Source organism: Pelodiscus sinensis, chromosome 24, assembly GCF_052426305.1.
Source record: "Pelodiscus sinensis isolate ZL-2025 chromosome 24, ASM5242630v1, whole genome shotgun sequence".
NCBI lineage: Eukaryota > Metazoa > Chordata > Testudines > Trionychidae > Pelodiscus > Pelodiscus sinensis.
The window spans coordinates 21,212,900-21,229,693 of record NC_143075.1 but is presented as its reverse complement, the minus strand read 5'-3'; the positions used below and the strand labels follow the sequence as shown (position 1 = coordinate 21,229,693).

The 16,794-nt window shown below is 64.9% G+C and overlaps 1 protein-coding gene across 3 annotated transcripts in view; it reads right to left on the bottom strand.

The window, feature by feature from the left end:
- LOC102447234 (anoctamin-7) overlaps positions 1–16,589 on the bottom strand; it is a 35,439-nt gene extending 18,850 nt beyond the window's left edge. For all 3 annotated transcript variants that reach the window (XM_075906377.2, XM_075906378.2, XM_075906379.2), the window contains exons 1-9: positions 13,931–16,589; positions 10,584–10,683; positions 9,583–9,746; positions 7,129–7,236; positions 5,406–5,542; positions 3,602–3,659; positions 2,947–3,057; positions 2,035–2,200; positions 1,449–1,539 (exon numbers count right to left, since the gene is read on the bottom strand). In XM_075906377.2, coding sequence (XP_075762492.2) covers positions 1,449–1,539; positions 2,035–2,200; positions 2,947–3,057; positions 3,602–3,659; positions 5,406–5,542; positions 7,129–7,236; positions 9,583–9,746; positions 10,584–10,683; positions 13,931–14,029 — 1,034 coding nt within the window. In that variant the 5' untranslated portion in view covers positions 14,030–16,589. The remainder of the gene's footprint in view (positions 1–1,448; positions 1,540–2,034; positions 2,201–2,946; positions 3,058–3,601; positions 3,660–5,405; positions 5,543–7,128; positions 7,237–9,582; positions 9,747–10,583; positions 10,684–13,930) is intronic.
- Between the last annotated feature and the right edge of the window lie 205 nt (positions 16,590–16,794).

Here is a 16,794-nt window from a genome sequence, read left to right as displayed (position 1 = left end):
CCTCCCATCTGTCCATCCCTCATCCACCCATGCACCCATCCATCAACACAGCCAACATCCATCCACCTACCCAATCATCCTCCCGCCCGTCCATCCATCATCCACTCACACAGCCACCCTTCCGTCCAGAAACACACCCATCATCTATCCGCCCATCCTCCCACCCGTCCCTCCATCATCCACCTGCACACCCACCAATCCGCCCAGCCAGCCATAGAACCCTAGAATTGGAAAGGACCTTGAGAGGTCAAGTCCAGTCCTCTGCCCTCATGGCAGGACCAAGAACCATAGATCATCCCTGACAGGTGTCTGTCTAACCTGCTCTTAAATATCTCCAGTGATGGAGATTCCACAACCTCCCTGGGCAATTTGTTTCAGTGTTTAATCAGCCTGACTGGTAGGATTTTTTTTCTTAATGTCCAACCTAAACCTCCCTGGCTGCAGTTTAAGCCCATTGCTTCTTGTCCTATCAGAGGCCAAGGAGAACAAGTTTTCTCCCTTCTTCGTGTGACGCCCTTTTAGGTACTTCATAAGATGCTATCGTCCCCTCTCAGCCTTCTCCTTTCCAAACTCAACAAGCCCGATTCTTTGCCCCGCAGGTCGTGTTCTCTAGACCTTTCATCATTCTGTTGCTCTTCTCTGGCCCCTCTCCACTTTCTGCGTGTCTTTCTTGAAACGTGGTGCCCAGAACTGGACACAAGCTGAGGTCTAATCAGCACAGAGCAGGGCGGAAGAACGACTTCTCGTGTCTTGCTCACAACACTCCTGTTCGTGCATCCTAGCATCATGGCTGCATTTTATAGCTGCCCAACTACCCACCATCCTCCCACCTGGACCCCAATAATCCATTGTCCCCTTACCCACCCATCCACCACCTCCCTACCCATCCTTCCAGCCCTTCCCCACGTCCCAGAGCACCCTCCCTGTTTCGTAACCCTTCCTCCTCTCTTCGGACAGCCGGGACCCTGGGGCTTTTGCTAGGCTTGGGAGTGGAGACTGACAGTAGCCCCCCTCATGATGCCCCCACATTTTGTGGAAGCTGTGGTTGTTTTCCATTCAGGAAGGGGCAATGGAAGTGGCTGGCTGGGAACACGCCCCACGCCTCAGCAGCAGGAGAAAGGCGGGCATAAGGCCCGGCCAGCCGCCCTGCAGCACGGGGCGTTGTGGCTTGCCGGCTGCGCGCTGCGGTCCAGGCGGCAGGCGGCGGCCTGGGAATTACTGATCTGCGCCCACGGGCCGGGCTCACCATGCCCAGGGCAAGCAGAGGAGTTAGGCCTGGGGACGGCGCTCGCCAGCCCCCACCTCCCACTGCTGCACGTGGGGCCCCTCGTCTCCCCCCCAAGGCTGGGGAGAGTCCGATGTGGTGTGAGGCCGGACGCTGGGGGGGATAGGATGGCAGCTGTTGTCCTCACTCACCCCCCCCCCCAAACCCAGCCCCACAGACTCACGCTGGTGTGTTGGTTCCCATGGTAACCAGGCCTGCCAGGAAGACCACGGTGCCCACGGCCGCGGCGGGGAGCAGCCAGGCTGTGTAGAACCCTGCAGAGGGGACGGGCACGTGAGACCAGCCCACGGGGCACGTGAGACCCCCCCCTCCTTCCCCGCCCCACTGAGGGTGGTGCACCAAGCTTCTTCAGGGACTGACTCCCTGTGGGCTTGGGGCAAGTCCCTCCCCCACCCGTGCCTCAGTTTCTCCAGCTGCACAATGCAGACAATGATCCCCCTCCCCCACCTGGCAGAGCGGGGGCAGGACTACGGCTCTTGCAGACCCACCCATGGCACCTCACTCACCCCCTCCCAACCCGCGCCCATCAGTGCCCCCCGAAGCAGGATGGCAGGGGGCTGGGGCAGCGCACTGGTACTGAGCAGCAGCGCCAAGGGGGGGAGCCAGGAGAACAGCCCACATGGTCCTGCCCCACGGCTCTTTCCACACCAGTCAGGCAGCCCTGGTGTTGTCTGTGTCCAGCAGGCTCTGGGAACAATCCCCTTGGCTCCCATCCCAGGCTCTGTGCCGGCCGGGGGCCGAGCGCTCACCCAGCCAGGCGAAGTAGATGGCGATTTTCTCCCCGAAGTACTCGCGGACGTGGTCCAGGGGCTGGTACCGGCACCAGCAGCCCCACCGGGCCCAGAAGCGGTAGAGGACCTGGCGCGGGTTCAGGGCTTCGGCGGGGGCCTCGCACTCGGGCATCTCGAAGGGGCCCTGGGGCAAGACAACGGGGAGCGAGGCCATCGGCCACCTGCACAGCGAGGGGATGGGCAGGGCCTCTGGGGGCCCAGCACCTGCTGAGTGGCCACAGGGACCAGCCAGGACTGCGGAACCAGCCCAGCTCCGAGGGGCTCCCTCCCCAGGTCCCCCCCCAGCCCAGCTCCGGGGGGCTCCCTCCCCAGGTCCCCCCCAGCCCAGCTCCGAGGGGCTCCCTCCCCAGGTCCCCCCCAGCCCAGCTCCGGGGGGCTCCCTCCCCAGGTCCCCCCCCCAGCCCAGCTCCGGGGGGCTCCCTCCCCAGGTCCCCCCCAGCCCAGCTCCGAGGGGCTCCCTCCCCAGGTCCCCCCCCAGCCCAGCTCCGGGGGGCTCCCTCCCCAGGTCCCCCCCAGCCCAGCTCCGGGGGGCTCCCTCCCCAGGTCCCTCCTAGCTCAGCTCCAGGGGGCTCCCTCCTCAGGTCCCCCCCAGCCAAGCTCCAGGGGGCTCCCTCCCCAGTTCCCCCAGCCCAGCTCCGGGGGGCTCCCTCCCCAGTTCCCCCCCAGCCCAGCTCCCGGGGGGCTCCCTCCCCAGGTCCCCCCTAGCTCAGCTCCCGGGGGGCTCCCTCCCCAGGTCCCCCCTAGCTCAGCTCCAGGGAGGCTCCCTCCTCAGTCCAGTTCCAGGGGGCTCCCTCCCCAGGTCTCCCCCAGCCCAGTTCCGGGGGGCTCCCTCCCCCCCACCTGGCTTTGCGGCCCCCCGGCAGGGCCTACCTCGTGCAGCGGGAAGGCGGCGGCATACACCCCCTCGTTCAGCAGCCGGTCGATCCCAATCTCGGCGCATTTCCGCTTCCCATAGACGGTTCGAGCCAGGATCTCGTAGACCTGCCGACCCAGGGGCCCGGCGCCATCAGCTGAGCCCACCCTGGCCACACAGAGCAGGAACCAGCCAGCCCCAGCTCGGAGCAGCCCTGCGGAGCTCACACACCCGGGGCTAGCGCCAGGGCCTGGGGTGCTAACGGGAGCCTTCGCATGGACCGATCCCGCCCAGCCCACAGCTCTCACGGCCCCATGCTCCCTGTGGCCCAGGCTAGATGCCACACAGGGCAGAAGGAGCCTTCCTGACCCTTCCCCAGGCTGCCAGCCTTGCCCTGGAGCCTGCGATTGGATTGGAGCCTGTTGCTGGAGCTTGCGTTTCCCACCGGCTGCGGGGCCCCCAGAGGCTGGGGTCCCGGGGGTTAAACTGATGCATTGAAGAGCTGGGGGATCCGGCCTCCTGCCACGTGTCGGGTCCCCAGAGTGCAATGGGCCAGACCCAGGCCTGCGTCCCCAGTGGAGCTGCTGAGCTCCTGCTGCCGGCATGGCTGGGGCAGATCAGCTGGGAGGGGGGCAGGCCCTGAGGCCTCCCCAGGCTCCCCCACCTACTTACGATGCGCTGCCTCTGCGTGTGGGTGAAGTAGGAGTCCCGGGAGTCGCTGCCCAGGAACCTGCAGAGGAAACAAGCGAGTGCACTCGGGCCAGGGGAAGGGAGAGTGACCAGGGTGCTGCCTGGAACCGGGGTCCTTGGCCCTGTGGTCTCTGCTGCCTCCGGCGCCTGCCCGAGCTGGGAGACAGGAACTCCCGGGCGCCCTGCTTGGTGATGGCCTCGCTCCAGCACCCTCGAGAGGATCCCGCGGGCAACCGGGCCCCCCGCCATTGGGTATATGAGCGTCTTCCGCAGCGTGGATAGCAGGAAGGGTGGCCCAGTGGTCAGGGCAGCGTGGGGCCCACGAGGGCTGCTCTGGAGCAGACGCCCCGTGACCCCGGGCATGCCAGTGTCTCTGGTCTCCGGGCCCTCGCCCAATAAGGCTGCCAGGGGTGTGAGGATAAACCCAGCCCGCTGCCTGCCACCAAGGACCAGTGAGTCAACCCCCCGCCCCCAGGGATGGGTGGATCCATTCCTGACCCTGCCTGGTGTCCCACAGAGCGAGAGCCAGCAGGGGAAGGGGCCAGGCCTGGCGCTGCTGCCTCCGTGGGAGCGGCGGGGTCACGCGCTGCGGAGGGCAGCAGCTGGAGAGCCGCCCTGCGCCGCTGCCTCGGAAAGCCGCTCTGCCCCCCTGCGCTAGCGGCTCCGCCGGCCGGCTAAGAGCCCGTCGGCGGGTGACTCTGCTGCCCAATCCCTCTGGCTACGTCTACGCTGCAGCCTTTTGCCGGCAGAGCGTATGCTAATGAGGCGCTCATTAGCATTTGTCGCGCCGTCATTTGCATATGCTCTGCCCCTGCTTTTTGAGCACAAAACCAAGCAGCGTGGACGGGCCCATTTTGCACAAAAGGGGTTTTTTGTGGGTCCCTTTTTTGAGGCTCTTGTGCAAAGGGGGGGGGTTGTGCAAAACGGACCCGTCGACACGGCTTGTTTTTGCACAAAAACCTTGTGCGCAAAAAGCATCGGCAGAGAATATGCAAATGACGGCGCGACAAATGCTAATGAGCACTTCATTAGCATACGCTCTGCCGGCAAAAGGCTGCAGCGTAGACGTAACCTCTGTGTCGAGGGCTGGACGATCTCTCCCCGGGCTGGGCACCTGGGGCTCTGACGGGCTGCAGGCATCCGAGGCAGGGGAACGCGTGACCTGCCCAAACCGCCAGGCACAGCCCTGCCTATACCCGCCCCCAGAGCGCCTATCGGGGGCAGAGTGGTGCTGGGGGCGGGGCCTGGACAGAAGGGGCGGGGTTGTGGGCGGGGTTGGGGAGCTTGTCTCCTCTTCGCCCACCGCATTGTGTGTGCGATGGCTCAGGGACATTGGCGGTACAGCGGCATCAGCAGAGCGCTGTGCGTTTGGCTGGCTGGCATGCTAGGTACACACTGTACCGTGCCACCTGGCGTGGTGTCTTGGATGGCCCAGGGCTGGGATGACAGGGGGCCGCCGGTCGGGGTCGAAGGTGGAAACCGTCAATTTCACCCACAAGCGGGAGTGGCAGAAGGCTGCTGCCCGGCCCCCCACACTGTCCCTCCCCTTGAGGCCTCGCCCCTAGGCTGCCCCTTCTCCCAACCCCCCATCCTCACCCCGCCTCTTCACTCCAAGACCCCCTCCCCCGCTCACTCCTCTCCACCCCTGCCCCCCGATTCTTGCCCTTATGACCAATACAATGGCCCCTGACCTCCTCCAGGAACTCGTGGGCACTGGGGAGGGGGGTCCCCGAGCCTCCTCCCACAGGGCCAGGTAGGACGACCCTGCCCCCTGGCCCTGACTCACTTGTCCAGCTTGGACCTGCGGAAGGCGCAGGTGTAATAGTCCGCCGGCTTGTTGGGGACGTGCTGATACAGCGCATTGGGGACGTGCAGCCTCCTCAGGAGCTCGGCAGAGCTGTTCCGGTCCGGGTTGGGCTGGGCCTGTGGTTGGCAGAGCATGTCAGGGCCGGGGCGGCCGGAAACCTCCCAGACACGGGGCTTGGGAAACCTTGGTCCCTCTGCTGCTCCCGGGCGGGAGATGGGGGAGGACTAGCAGAGCTGGTGGGGCTGGAATAGCAGGGGGTGCGAGCCGGGACTGAGGGGCACTGGCAGAGCTGGGGAGGGGGAGGGGTGGTGGGCAAAGCTGCTGCTTAGGAAGGCAAACTCCCAAGCCTACCTCTTCCGCCTGTGTCCCTGCCCATACCCCCTGCTCTGCCCCCACTCTGCCCAGACCCCCCCCGCTCCCCACTGTCTCCCTCTTCTCCTTCTCCCCACTCCCTGCTGCCCCCTTCCAGCCAAATCCATGAACCCACATGAAGCAAATGGCATCTGACAGAAAGAAACACTCTTCTGCATTTTTTTTCCCCTAAAATAAATGGAGCATGTTTCCCACTGCCTGCCATGCAGAAGGTACCTATTTAAAAGCATTCAATTTGGGAATAAAAAATGTCCCTCACAGGGTTTTTTATATACCCTGAAGTTTGTCAGAGATTTATGTGCAAAAAAATGTGTAGTAAGGGCAAGCCAGCAATCTGCGGACAACAACGTGCTACGGTGGTCGATGTTCCGGAGTTCAATTTAGCGGGTCTAGTAAAGACCCGCTAAATTGAACGCTGAGGGTGCCCCTCTGGACGCTGGTATGCCTCAATTTGCGAGGAATAAGGGAAGTCGATGGGTGCTTTTGTTTCTGTCAACCTCACCTTGCGGAGACAGCGCCGAAGGTCGGATTAAGGTACGTTGACTCCAGCTATGCAGTTAACGTAGCTGGAGTTGTGTATCTTAATTCGGATTTGCAGGTAAGATAGACAAGGCCTAAAAGGTGACTGGGATAGGAGCGAAGGGAGAAAGATTAAATTTAGAGGGAGGGACAGAAAAGACAGGAGACTTTGGAACCAAGCTTTTTGTACTACAGTGATTAATGTTAAAAGGTGTATTTTAGATAAATCCTTCAATAGAGCACCCTTATTTAAAAAACTCTGACCGAAGAGCCAAGCGTTCAAGGCTAAAGAGGAATGCTCAGATTATGCATTTAAATATCCATGCAAAGGATTTTTAGAGGTGGTTTTTTAATAATCTTCAGCAATGCACTAATGAAATATTGTGAAGCACGTTTGAAGCGGAGGCCTGTAGACGCGCATGTGCGGAGTAAATCTTGGCGTCCATAATGCACAACGGCTCGTCTGCAATTCCAGAAAGGAACGCGCAGACATGTGGGAGCTGGCAAATGCCTGTTAAAAGGCTTCCTGCCCCCCCCCCCCCCCCGAGTGGCTCGTTAACGGGATAAATGTTCTGCTAATGGCTCTGGCAAAGCTACTAGACCCAAGACTCGCCAGGCAGCCGCCATCTGGGGGAGCCTGCAGGAAGGGCCAGAGCAGGCGCAGGGAGACATGAGGGAGTGGCCACTAAGACCAGCGCCTCCCCTTGCCTCTCAGCCACGGCGCCTGGGGGGCTGGGACAGCAGGGGGGATGCGAGTGGGGCCTGAGGGGCGAGAACAACGTGGGGCTGGGGGGAGGGACCCCGCACGCACCTGCAGGGGGGCTCGCAGGCACAGCTCCTCGGCGTAGTACACCAGCACGTCCCATGGGGCGCTCAGCTTCAGGTAGTGGATGCTCTTCCGCTCGCTCAGCGTCTCCTCCTGGGGGAAGCAGCAGGGACCGGACGGGGAGCTCCAGGGGCAGAGCAGCATGTGCCCCACCTGGGGCAGCTCCAGGCCGCAGCCTCCCAATGCCCAGTCACCCCCAGCAAGGACGTGGGGGCTGGGGCCCGGAGGAGGGAGGGAAACGGCAGGGGACTGAGGCCTGGAGCCCGAGGCAGAGGGATGGGGGGGGTGAGGGCCCTGGGGAAGGGACATGGCAGGGGCCTGGGGAGAGGGAGGTCCATTCTGGGAATCCAGAGAGGAAGGGGCGTGACAGGGGCTGGGGAGCAGGGTAGGGGCCTGGGGTTGCCAGGGGTCCAGTCTCCAGCTGAAAAGAGAAGCGGGCAGGGCCCGGTCAGCCATGCAGGGCCAGCCGGCTGCGGGCAGGAAGAGCTGCTGCTGCTCCCCCAGCCCGCGGGAGGGAACTGACTGGCACCTGGATGGGACCCCGGCGGGGGGAATCCTGTCTGCCCCCCCATTGTGCCTGGATTTCCCCACTCTGATCCCTGCTCCAGGGACCCATCCCCCACCCCACTGTGCCTTGATTTCCCCCACCCGACCTCTTGCTCTGGGGCTTTGACTTCCCCCACCCCACTGTGCCAATTGGCCAGGTGGGCAGGCTCCACTCAGCTCCTCCCACCCTGGGTCTGCAGGTGGCGGGAGGGCAGACAGGTGGGGCAGAGCCTCAGAGGAAGGGGCAGGTAAGGGGGAGGAGCTGTGAGGGTAGGGGCAGGCGCATTTGGTTTTCAGGGATTAGAAAGAAGCTGGAAACCTTAGGAAGGATTGTGGTGAGGGCCAGGCCTGGAGGGGTGTGGGACATGGCAGGGCTCTGGGGATGGGGTGTGGGACGTGACAGGGCTCTGGGGATGGGGTGTGGGTCAAAGCAGGGCCCTGGGGATGGGATGTGGGATGTGGCAGGGTCTGGGGATGGGGATGTGGGTCGAGGCAGAGTCTGGGGATGGGGTGTGGGACGTGGCAGGGTCTGGAGATGGGAACGTGGGACGTGGCAGGGTCTGGAGATGGGGATGTGGGACATGGCAGGGTCTGGGGATGGGGACGTGGGACGTGGCAGGGTCTGGAGATGGGGACGTGGGATGTGGCAGGGTCTGGGGATGGGGACGTGGGACGTGGCAGGGTCTGGAGATGGGGACATGGGACATGGCAGGGCTCTGGGGATGGGGACATGGGACATGGCAGGGCTCTGGGGATGGGGATGTGGGTTGAGGCAGGGCCCTGGGGATGGGACGTGGGACATGGTAGGGTCTAGGAATGGGGTATGGGATGTGGCAGGATCTGGAGATGGGGACGTGGGATGTGGCAGGGTCTGGGGATGGGGCGTGGCAGGGCCCTGGGGATGGGGGTGTGGGATGTGGCAGGGCTCTAGGGATGGGGCATGGCAGGGCCCTGGGGATGGAGGTGTGGGATGTGGCAGGGTCTGGGGATGGGGCGTGGCAGGGCCCTGGGGATGGGGGTGTGGGATGTGGCAGGGCTCTAGAGATGGGGCATGGCAGGGCCCTGGGGATGGAGGTGTGGGATGTGGCAGGGTCTGGGGATGGGGCGTGGCAGGGCCCTGGGGATGGGGGTGTGGGACTTGACAGGGCTCTGGGGATGGGGCGTGGGACATGGCAGGGCCCTGGGGATGGGGCGTGGGACGTGGCAGGATCTGGGGATGGGGCATGGGACGTGGCAGGGCCCTGGGGATGGGGCGTGGGACGTGGCAGGGCCCTGGGGATGGGGGCGTGGGACATGGCAGGGCCCTGGGGATGGGGGCGTGGGACGTGGCAGGGCCCTGGGGATGGGGCGTGGGACGTGGCAGAGCCCTGGGGATGGGGGCGTGGGACGTGGCAGGGCCCTGGGGATGGGGGCGTGGGACGTGGCAGGGCCCTGGGGATGGGGCGTGGGACATGGCAGGATCTGGGGATGGGGCGTGGGACGTGGCAGGGCCCTGGGGATGGGGCGTGGGACGTGGCAGGGCCCTGGGGATGGGGCGTGGGACGTGGCAGGGCCCTGGGGATGGGGGCGTGGGACGTGGCAGGGCCCTGGGGATGGGGCGTGGGACGTGGCAGGGCCCTGGGGATGGGGGCGTGGGACGTGGCAGGGCCCTGGGGATGGGGCGTGGGATGTGGCAGGATCTGGGGATGGGGCGTGGGACGTGGCAGGGCCCTGGGGATGGGGCGTGGGACGTGGCAGGGCCCTGGGGATGGGGCGTGGGACGTGGCAGGGCCCTGGGGATGGGGGCGTGGGATGTGGCAGGGCCCTGGGGATGGGGGCGTGGGACGTGGCAGGGCCCTGGGGATGGGGCGTGGGACGTGGCAGGCTCTCATGGTCTCAGTCTCTCCCACTCACCTTCTCCATCAGGAGCCCGGCATTTCTTAGGTTGTTGAGGAATTTCCTCTGCCAGCGCTCGTGGCGCCCCCCTGGCCGGTCACCGCTGGCCTCAGGGCAGGGCAGCTTCCTCCTCCTCTTCTTCTTCGGGGGGCGCAGCTTCTCCTCCCAGACCAGCACGAAGTCTGCGGGGGAAGGGCAGGGGCTGTGGCGTAGCCTGGCGCTGGGCCAGGGCGCAGCAGAGACAATCTCGGTGACAATACGGCACCCGGACCATGCACGGGATGGAGCGCGGGGGGAACAGCCCTGAGGCCCTTAGAGTGGGGGGGGGGCTTACCCACGTGGTGCCCCCACCGCCCCCTGCTGGGAGGAATGTGACCCTCCCTCCAGCACATGCACCGGGGGCTCCCCACGGCTGGCGTGAGCAGAGATTGCCCTGGGGCTGCAGGGGGCCTGGCCTTGGGCCCTGGGGCAGACACCCGCGGGTGTGAGCAGGGTGCTGGGGAGGGAGGGCGCATCGTTGCCATAAGCGAGCAAAGGGCTGTGGGTCTGTCCGCTACTGCCCTGGGCAGGACGCAGCAGCCGGCGGAACTCTCTGCCCCAGGATGTGGCTGAAGAGAAGAGATTTAGTGCAGAACAAGGGGGGGGGGCTGGGACGGGGACGTGGAAGGACACGTCTCGCCTCTGCCACTGACCCCCGGGCATCCTGGGGAGAGTCACTTGCTCTCGTGTCCCTGTCTCGGCAATGAGCCTCTTTCTGCCCAGCCACCAGAACAGCTCGGAGGCCCATTGGCCCCCGGCAGAGGAGCCCCAAGATCGCAGAGGGCAGCGCCGGAGCGCGGATTAGAGACACCTGCACCCCCCGCCCACGGGAACGTGGCCAGCGCTGAGCTCCAGCGGCTGAAGCCTGCTGGGCTATTCCGAGAGGCTGGGCAGGCAGCCACCGCTCCCAGCGGGCTCCCCGTGGGGCACGTGGCCCCCCCAGACAGGCGCCGCCCGAGGGCAGGGCACGGGGCGCTCACCAATCTGGGTTTGCCCATCCCGGAAGCAGTTGCCCCTGGCGCTGGGGCCGTAGCCTCTGTCCCAGGGCACAAAGACGGGATCAGCCCCTTCCTCTTCATCCTGTGGCCGGGGGAAGCGCAACGGGTCAGAGCAGGACCGGGACCCCCCGAAACCACCGGCACATTCCTGGCTCCCATCTCGGGGGGGAGCAGTGTGGGGGGAGAGTTCCCTGCTCAGGGAAATGGAGGAAGATTGTGCTCGCTAGAGACAGACATGCTGAGACAGCCCTTCCCGTGCCCCACGGTCCTGCCCCACAGCCCCACAGCTACCCCAGCCGTGGGTTAACCCCACCCCCAGCCCTTCCCGTGCCCCACGGTCCTGCCCCACAGCCCCACAGCTACCCCAGCCGTGGGTTAACCCCACCCCAGCCCTTCCCGTGCCCCACAGTCCTGCCCCGCAGCCCCACAGCTACCCCAGCCGTGGGTTAACCCCACCCCAGCCCTTCCCGTGCCCCTCAGTCCTGCCACACAGCCCCACAGCTACCCCAGCCGTGGGTTAACCCCACCCCCAGCCCTTCCTGTGCCCCTCAGTCCTGCCACACAGCCCCACAGCTACCCCAGCCGTGGGTTAACCCCACCCCAGCCCTTCCCGTGCCCCACAGTCCTGCCCCGCAGCCCCACAGCTACCCCAGCCGTGGGTTAACCCCACCCCAGCCCTTCCCGTGCCCCACAGTCCTGCCCCGCAGCCCCACAGCTACCCCAGCCGTGGGTTAACCCCACCCCCAGCCCTTCCCGTGCCCCACGGTCCTGCCCCACAGCCCCACAGCTACCCCAGCCGTGGGTTAACCCCACCCCAGCCCTTCCCGTGCCCCACAGTCCTGCCCCGCAGCCCCACAGCTACCCCAGCCGTGGGTTAACCCCACCCCAGCCCTTCCCGTGCCCCTCAGTCCTGCCACACAGCCCCACAGCTACCCCAGCCGTGGGTTAACCCCACCCCCAGCCCTTCCTGTGCCCCTCAGTCCTGCCACACAGCCCCACAGCTACCCCAGCCGTGGGTTAACCCCACCCCAGCCCTTCCCGTGCCCCACAGTCCTGCCCCGCAGCCCCACAGCTACCCCAGCCGTGGGTTAACCCCACCCCAGCCCTTCCCGTGCCCCACGGTCCTGCCCCGCAGCCCCACAGCTACCCCAGCCGTGGGTTAACCCCACCCCAGCCCTTCCCGTGCCCCACAGTCCTGCCCCGCAGCCCCACAGCTACCCCAGCCGTGGGTTAACCCCACCCCAGCCCTTCCCGTGCCCCACAGTCCTGCCCCGCAGCCCCACAGCTACCCCAGCCGTGGGTTAACCCCACCCCAGCCCTTCCCGTGCCCCACAGTCCTGCCCCGCAGCCCCACAGCTACCCCAGCCGTGGGTTAGCCCCACCCCCAGCCCTTCCCGTGCCTCTCAGTCCTGCCCCACAGCCCCCGGCTATCCCATCCCCAGGCTCCCCTGTCCAGGCTTCTGCTGCTCTGGGTCTGTTTCAAGTCTCCTCCACCTCAGGGACCCCGATTCCATTAGCGCAGGGGGGATCAGCACATGGAAGAGCAAGAAACCAGCTTCCTGAGGATTCCCCCTGGGCTGCGCACGCGCTCACACACACACACACACACACACACACACACACACGCGCACACACACACACACTCGCACGCGCGCACACACACACGCGCACACACACACACGCGCGCGCACACGCGCGCACACACACACACACACTCGCACGCGCGCGCGCGCACACACACGCACACACACGCACACACACGCGCGCACACTCCCCCCACCCCCTCCTGCACCCAGTCCCCTGCCCCAAGCTCCCTTCTGCACCCAACCTCCGCCCCACAGCCCCCATCCCACCACAGCAAAGTGCTGCCCTTGACCACTTGCCAGGGCCCAGCCCCGCTGTGAACCCACCTCGCCCAGGGCAGCAGCAGGGCTGGGAGGTGCTTTGGGAATGAGGGGGGCTGGGCAGATCCAGCTGCTGTTGCTCCCCGCCCCCCCTCCCCCCAAACTCCTGCAGGGATTCTACCGGCCGCCTTTGCAGCTCCGGCTGGGCCAGGCCCCGCGAGGGAGACGCCCCGGGGACGCCCATCTGGAGCCGTGGGGCTGGGGAGGCAGGTGCTTGGGAGCCCGGGGCCGCTCTCAGGGCAGCTGTCTAGGGGGTGTGGGGGCAGGGATGTTGACGGTGGCTGCTGGATCGGCCTGAGTGGCTCTTTCTGTTGGTGCTGCCGGCTGCTAGTGGGAACAGAGCCCCCAAGGGCCGGGGAGCCTGGCTCCCTCCCACAAGTGCGTCCGTCTGTCCGTCCGTCCACCCGCTGGGAAGAGCAGAGTCTGCAGGTAGGGTGGGCACTGGGGAGCCTGGGGGGAGGGGGCTCTGTTTCCAGATCCCCCCTCAGGCCCACAGAGGCCGTTGGGAGCTGCGGGGCACTTGCCAACGCCCCCGTGGCCTGTGCTGGGGGCACAGTTGGGACTGGGAGCCAGTAGCTGCCCCTGCAGTGATCCAGAGGAGTCTCTCCCAGCAGCACACACTGCTCAGGGGGTGCACAAGCGCTCATGAGTGTGAGTCAGGGGGTTGCACAAATGCCCGTGAGCATGAGGCGGGGGGTGCACAAGTGCTCGTGAGTGCGAGGCGGGGGGTGCACAAGTGCTCGTGAGTGCGAGGCGAGGGGTGCACAAGCGCCAATGAGCGCGAGGGAGGGGGGTGCACAAGTGCCCATGAGCATGAGGTGGGGGGTGCACAAGTGCCCGTGAGCGTGAGGCAGGAGGGTGCACAAGTACCCGTGAGCGAAAGGCAGGAGGGTGCACAAGTGCCCGTGAGCACGAGGCAGGGGAGTGCACAAGCACGCGTGAGCACGAGGCCGCAGTTGTGCCAGGGCCACGAGTGAAACGAGTTTGTCAGTCTCAGCGTTGCCGCTGGCCAGAGCTGGGCTCCAGCCCCAGAACAGGAGCGTGTGGGCAGAGGGGCCTGGCACCAGGAGAGCCGGTGTGGGGCTGCAGACAGGGACTGTTCCAGCAGAGGAGTTTCTCGACTCGACGCCACCCCTGGCTGCCAGGCTGGGGCGTGGGGGCTGGGCCGCGTGAGCCGTGGATGCTCTGGACACACGAAACCAACTGCACCCTCACCTGGAACACAAGGAACCACTTCCCCCCTCCCCGACCAGGCCCTGAGCCAGGCCACAGCAGCGAACACCCCCCGGCTGGCGACACCTGGACCCTCCCTGGCCGTCTCGGGTGTTGTGCTGGGATCGGGGGAGCGGACCCCTCCTACGCAGCGGCCCGGCACCACCAGCAAGGCCCTGGTTAGCCGCTCTCCCCGCGTGCCCCCGTACTCACGAAGCCGGCGGAGGGTGCCCCATTGTACGGGCTTCTGTCCAGGGCGATGAGCAGGCTGGTGTCCTGAGCGCCTGCCTCTGACCCCTTCTTCCGAATCATGGCACAAGGTCTGCACCGCCCCACTGCAGGGGAGCAAAGGGGGCCAGAGCGCAGGACCCAGGAGCTGCAGCCCCAGGGATGCACTGAGCAGGGCGGGGCCGGGAGGGCTCCTCTACTCCAGGGGCCCCGGGTCAAGGCAGCAGGTCTGCACCTGGGCGAGGGGTGACGGCAGGGCGGGGCGGAAGCAGCATCATTCCTAGTGAATCGGCAGCTGAGTTCGGACCCCCCTCCTGCCCTGCGTGCACGCCCCCAGGAGCGTCTCCAGCAGGCGGGCCAGAGCTGCCAGGGGAACCGGTCCAGCGGCAGCAGCTGCCTGCCAGTGGCTGGTAATTATAGAGCTCCAATCAGTGCAGCGGGTAGGCTCTGCTGTGGAGGAGGAGACTGGAGTGCGGGGAGGGGAGGCTACGTCAGGCAGGGAACAGCAGATGCGGCACTGTCTGTGCAAGGGCTGGAGAGACTCCGGGCCCCACGTCGCACGGGAGGGTCACGGGCAGTGAACGGCGCGGCAGGGAGGGAAGGGCTGCCGCCTGCCAGAATCGCACAACAACGTAAGGGCTTGTCCCCCTTCTACGGGCCGGAGGCAGCATCACCTAGGGGTTAGAGCCGTGCTCAGCTGATGCCACGACAGCACCAGCCTGGAACAGTCCCCCCGCCCCCAGCCCTTTGCCAGGGCAGGAGCCCAAAGTGCAGCATATGCTTCATGAATTAGGCCTCACAACCCCTCTCCCCGGGAGGCAGAATCATCCCCTTCACAGGGAGGGAAACTGAGGCACGGCGTGGGCACCCGCCTCCATGGCAGGAAGCAGGCCGGTTCGCAGGCCAGTGCTCTGGCCGCACACCGACGTGCCTCTCGCTCTAGCAGAGGGCCGGTTAGCAGAAGCCCTGCGGGGAGGGAAGGGGTTTGAACCTGTGGGTCAGCAGGGCCTGGACGGGTCTGTGCAAGGACAAGGGACAGGTCAGCGGCCCGGCCTGGGCTCCAGCTGCGTCAGTTGCGCTTCAAGAGAGGCCTCGGGGATAGGGTGCCCCCTGGGGAGCCGGCCACCCCACGGATGGAGCTGGCTCCCGCATTAGGAAGGCAGGATAAGGGACCCACTGAAGGGAGGGAGGGGAGGTGGGCTCTGGAGCGGCCATGGGGATTGGGGAGCGCAGGCAGTGCGGCAGCCTCTGAGCTGATGTTCTAGAAACGCTGCTCCACTGGGACCCCGGCCTAGCTGCCTTGAGGTTCAGTGTCGCGAAGGCCCTTCCCCAGCCTGCCCCCGCCCCGCCCTGCCAGGCTGCATTTTCCATGGGGCCGCAGGAAACGGGCTTTCTGCAGAGGAGCCGTTTGAGGGATGACGTCAGTTCCAGCTCTCCGGAGCGCCCGTCTCTCGGCCTCTCGACCTGGCGCAAAGTCCCAGTCCCCCGGGGGGAGACATTAACTATTAAAGACGCTCCGTGAAAACCACGCGGAGAAGCCGCTAAACACAAGAGCGGAAGCAGCAGCTTTTAGAGCCAGGGAGGGAGGCGCGGAGGAATTTTGGCCTCCCCAAGGTGAACGAATCAATCTCTTCCCATCCCCCTCCACCAGGCGTTCTCCCACCCCAGTGTCGGGAAGAGCTGGCCGGTGCCTCTCGTTTCACAGACCTCAGGCTTCGCTTCTGGGCGTGGCCCCGCAAGGATGCTTTGCATGCGGCCCGGGGTCTGCTTGACAGCAAGCAGCTGATGTTCCCCAGGGATGCAGAGCACTGCCAGGCTCTGATGCAGTGCTTGGCTCGGAGGCAGAGAGATCTGGAGTGATCCCCTAGCTCGGAGCTGCCCATGCACCCGTTGGCCCAGCATGGCCAGGCTGCATCGGGCTCGGCCCCTGCTGAAGAATGAGTTTGCCAAGTCCAGCCTCCCCCTACACCTGCTTTGTCTGTACAAAAAGGCACCTCCCTGTGCTCTGGCAAGTTCCTAGAATCCTAGAATTGGAAGAGACCTCAGGAGTCATCAAGTCCAGCCCCCTGCCCGAGCCAGGACCAATCCCAACTACATCAACCCAGTCAAGCCGAGATTTAAAACCCTCTAGGGATGGAGATTCCACCACCTTGCTAGGGAACCCAGCCCAGCGCTTCCCCACCCGCCTAGGGAGATAGTTTTTCCTAATCTCCAACCTAGACCTCCCCCACTGCAACTTGAGCCCATTGCTCCTTGTTCTGCCATCTGTCACTACTGAGAACAGCCTCTCTCCAGCCTCTTGGGAACCTCCCTTCAGGGAGTTGAAGGCTGCTCTCAAATCCCCCCTCGCTCTTCGCTTCTGCAGACTAAATAGACCCAACTCCCTCAGTCTCTCCTCATAGGTCACGTGCTCCAGCCCTCTTAGCATTTTGGTTGCCCTCCACTGGACCCTCTCCAATGCGTCCACAACCTTTCTACAGTGGGGGGCCCAGAACTAGACACAATACTCCCGATGTGGCCTCACCAGAGCCGAATAAAGGGGAATAATCACTTCCCTAGATCTACTGGCAATGCTCCTCCTAATGCACCCTAATATGCCATTAGCCTTCTTGGCTACAAGGACACACTGTTGACTCATATCTAGCTTCTCATCCACTGCGATCCCCACTGTTGCTCAGCCAGTCAGTCCCCAGCCTGTAACAATGTTTTGGATTCTTCCGTCCCAAGGGCAGGACTCTACACTTGTCCTTGTTGAACCTCATCAGATTTCTCTTGCCCCAAACCTCCAATCTGTCCAGGTCACTTTGGACTCTATCCCTGCCCTCCAGCGTATCTACCTCTCCCCCTAG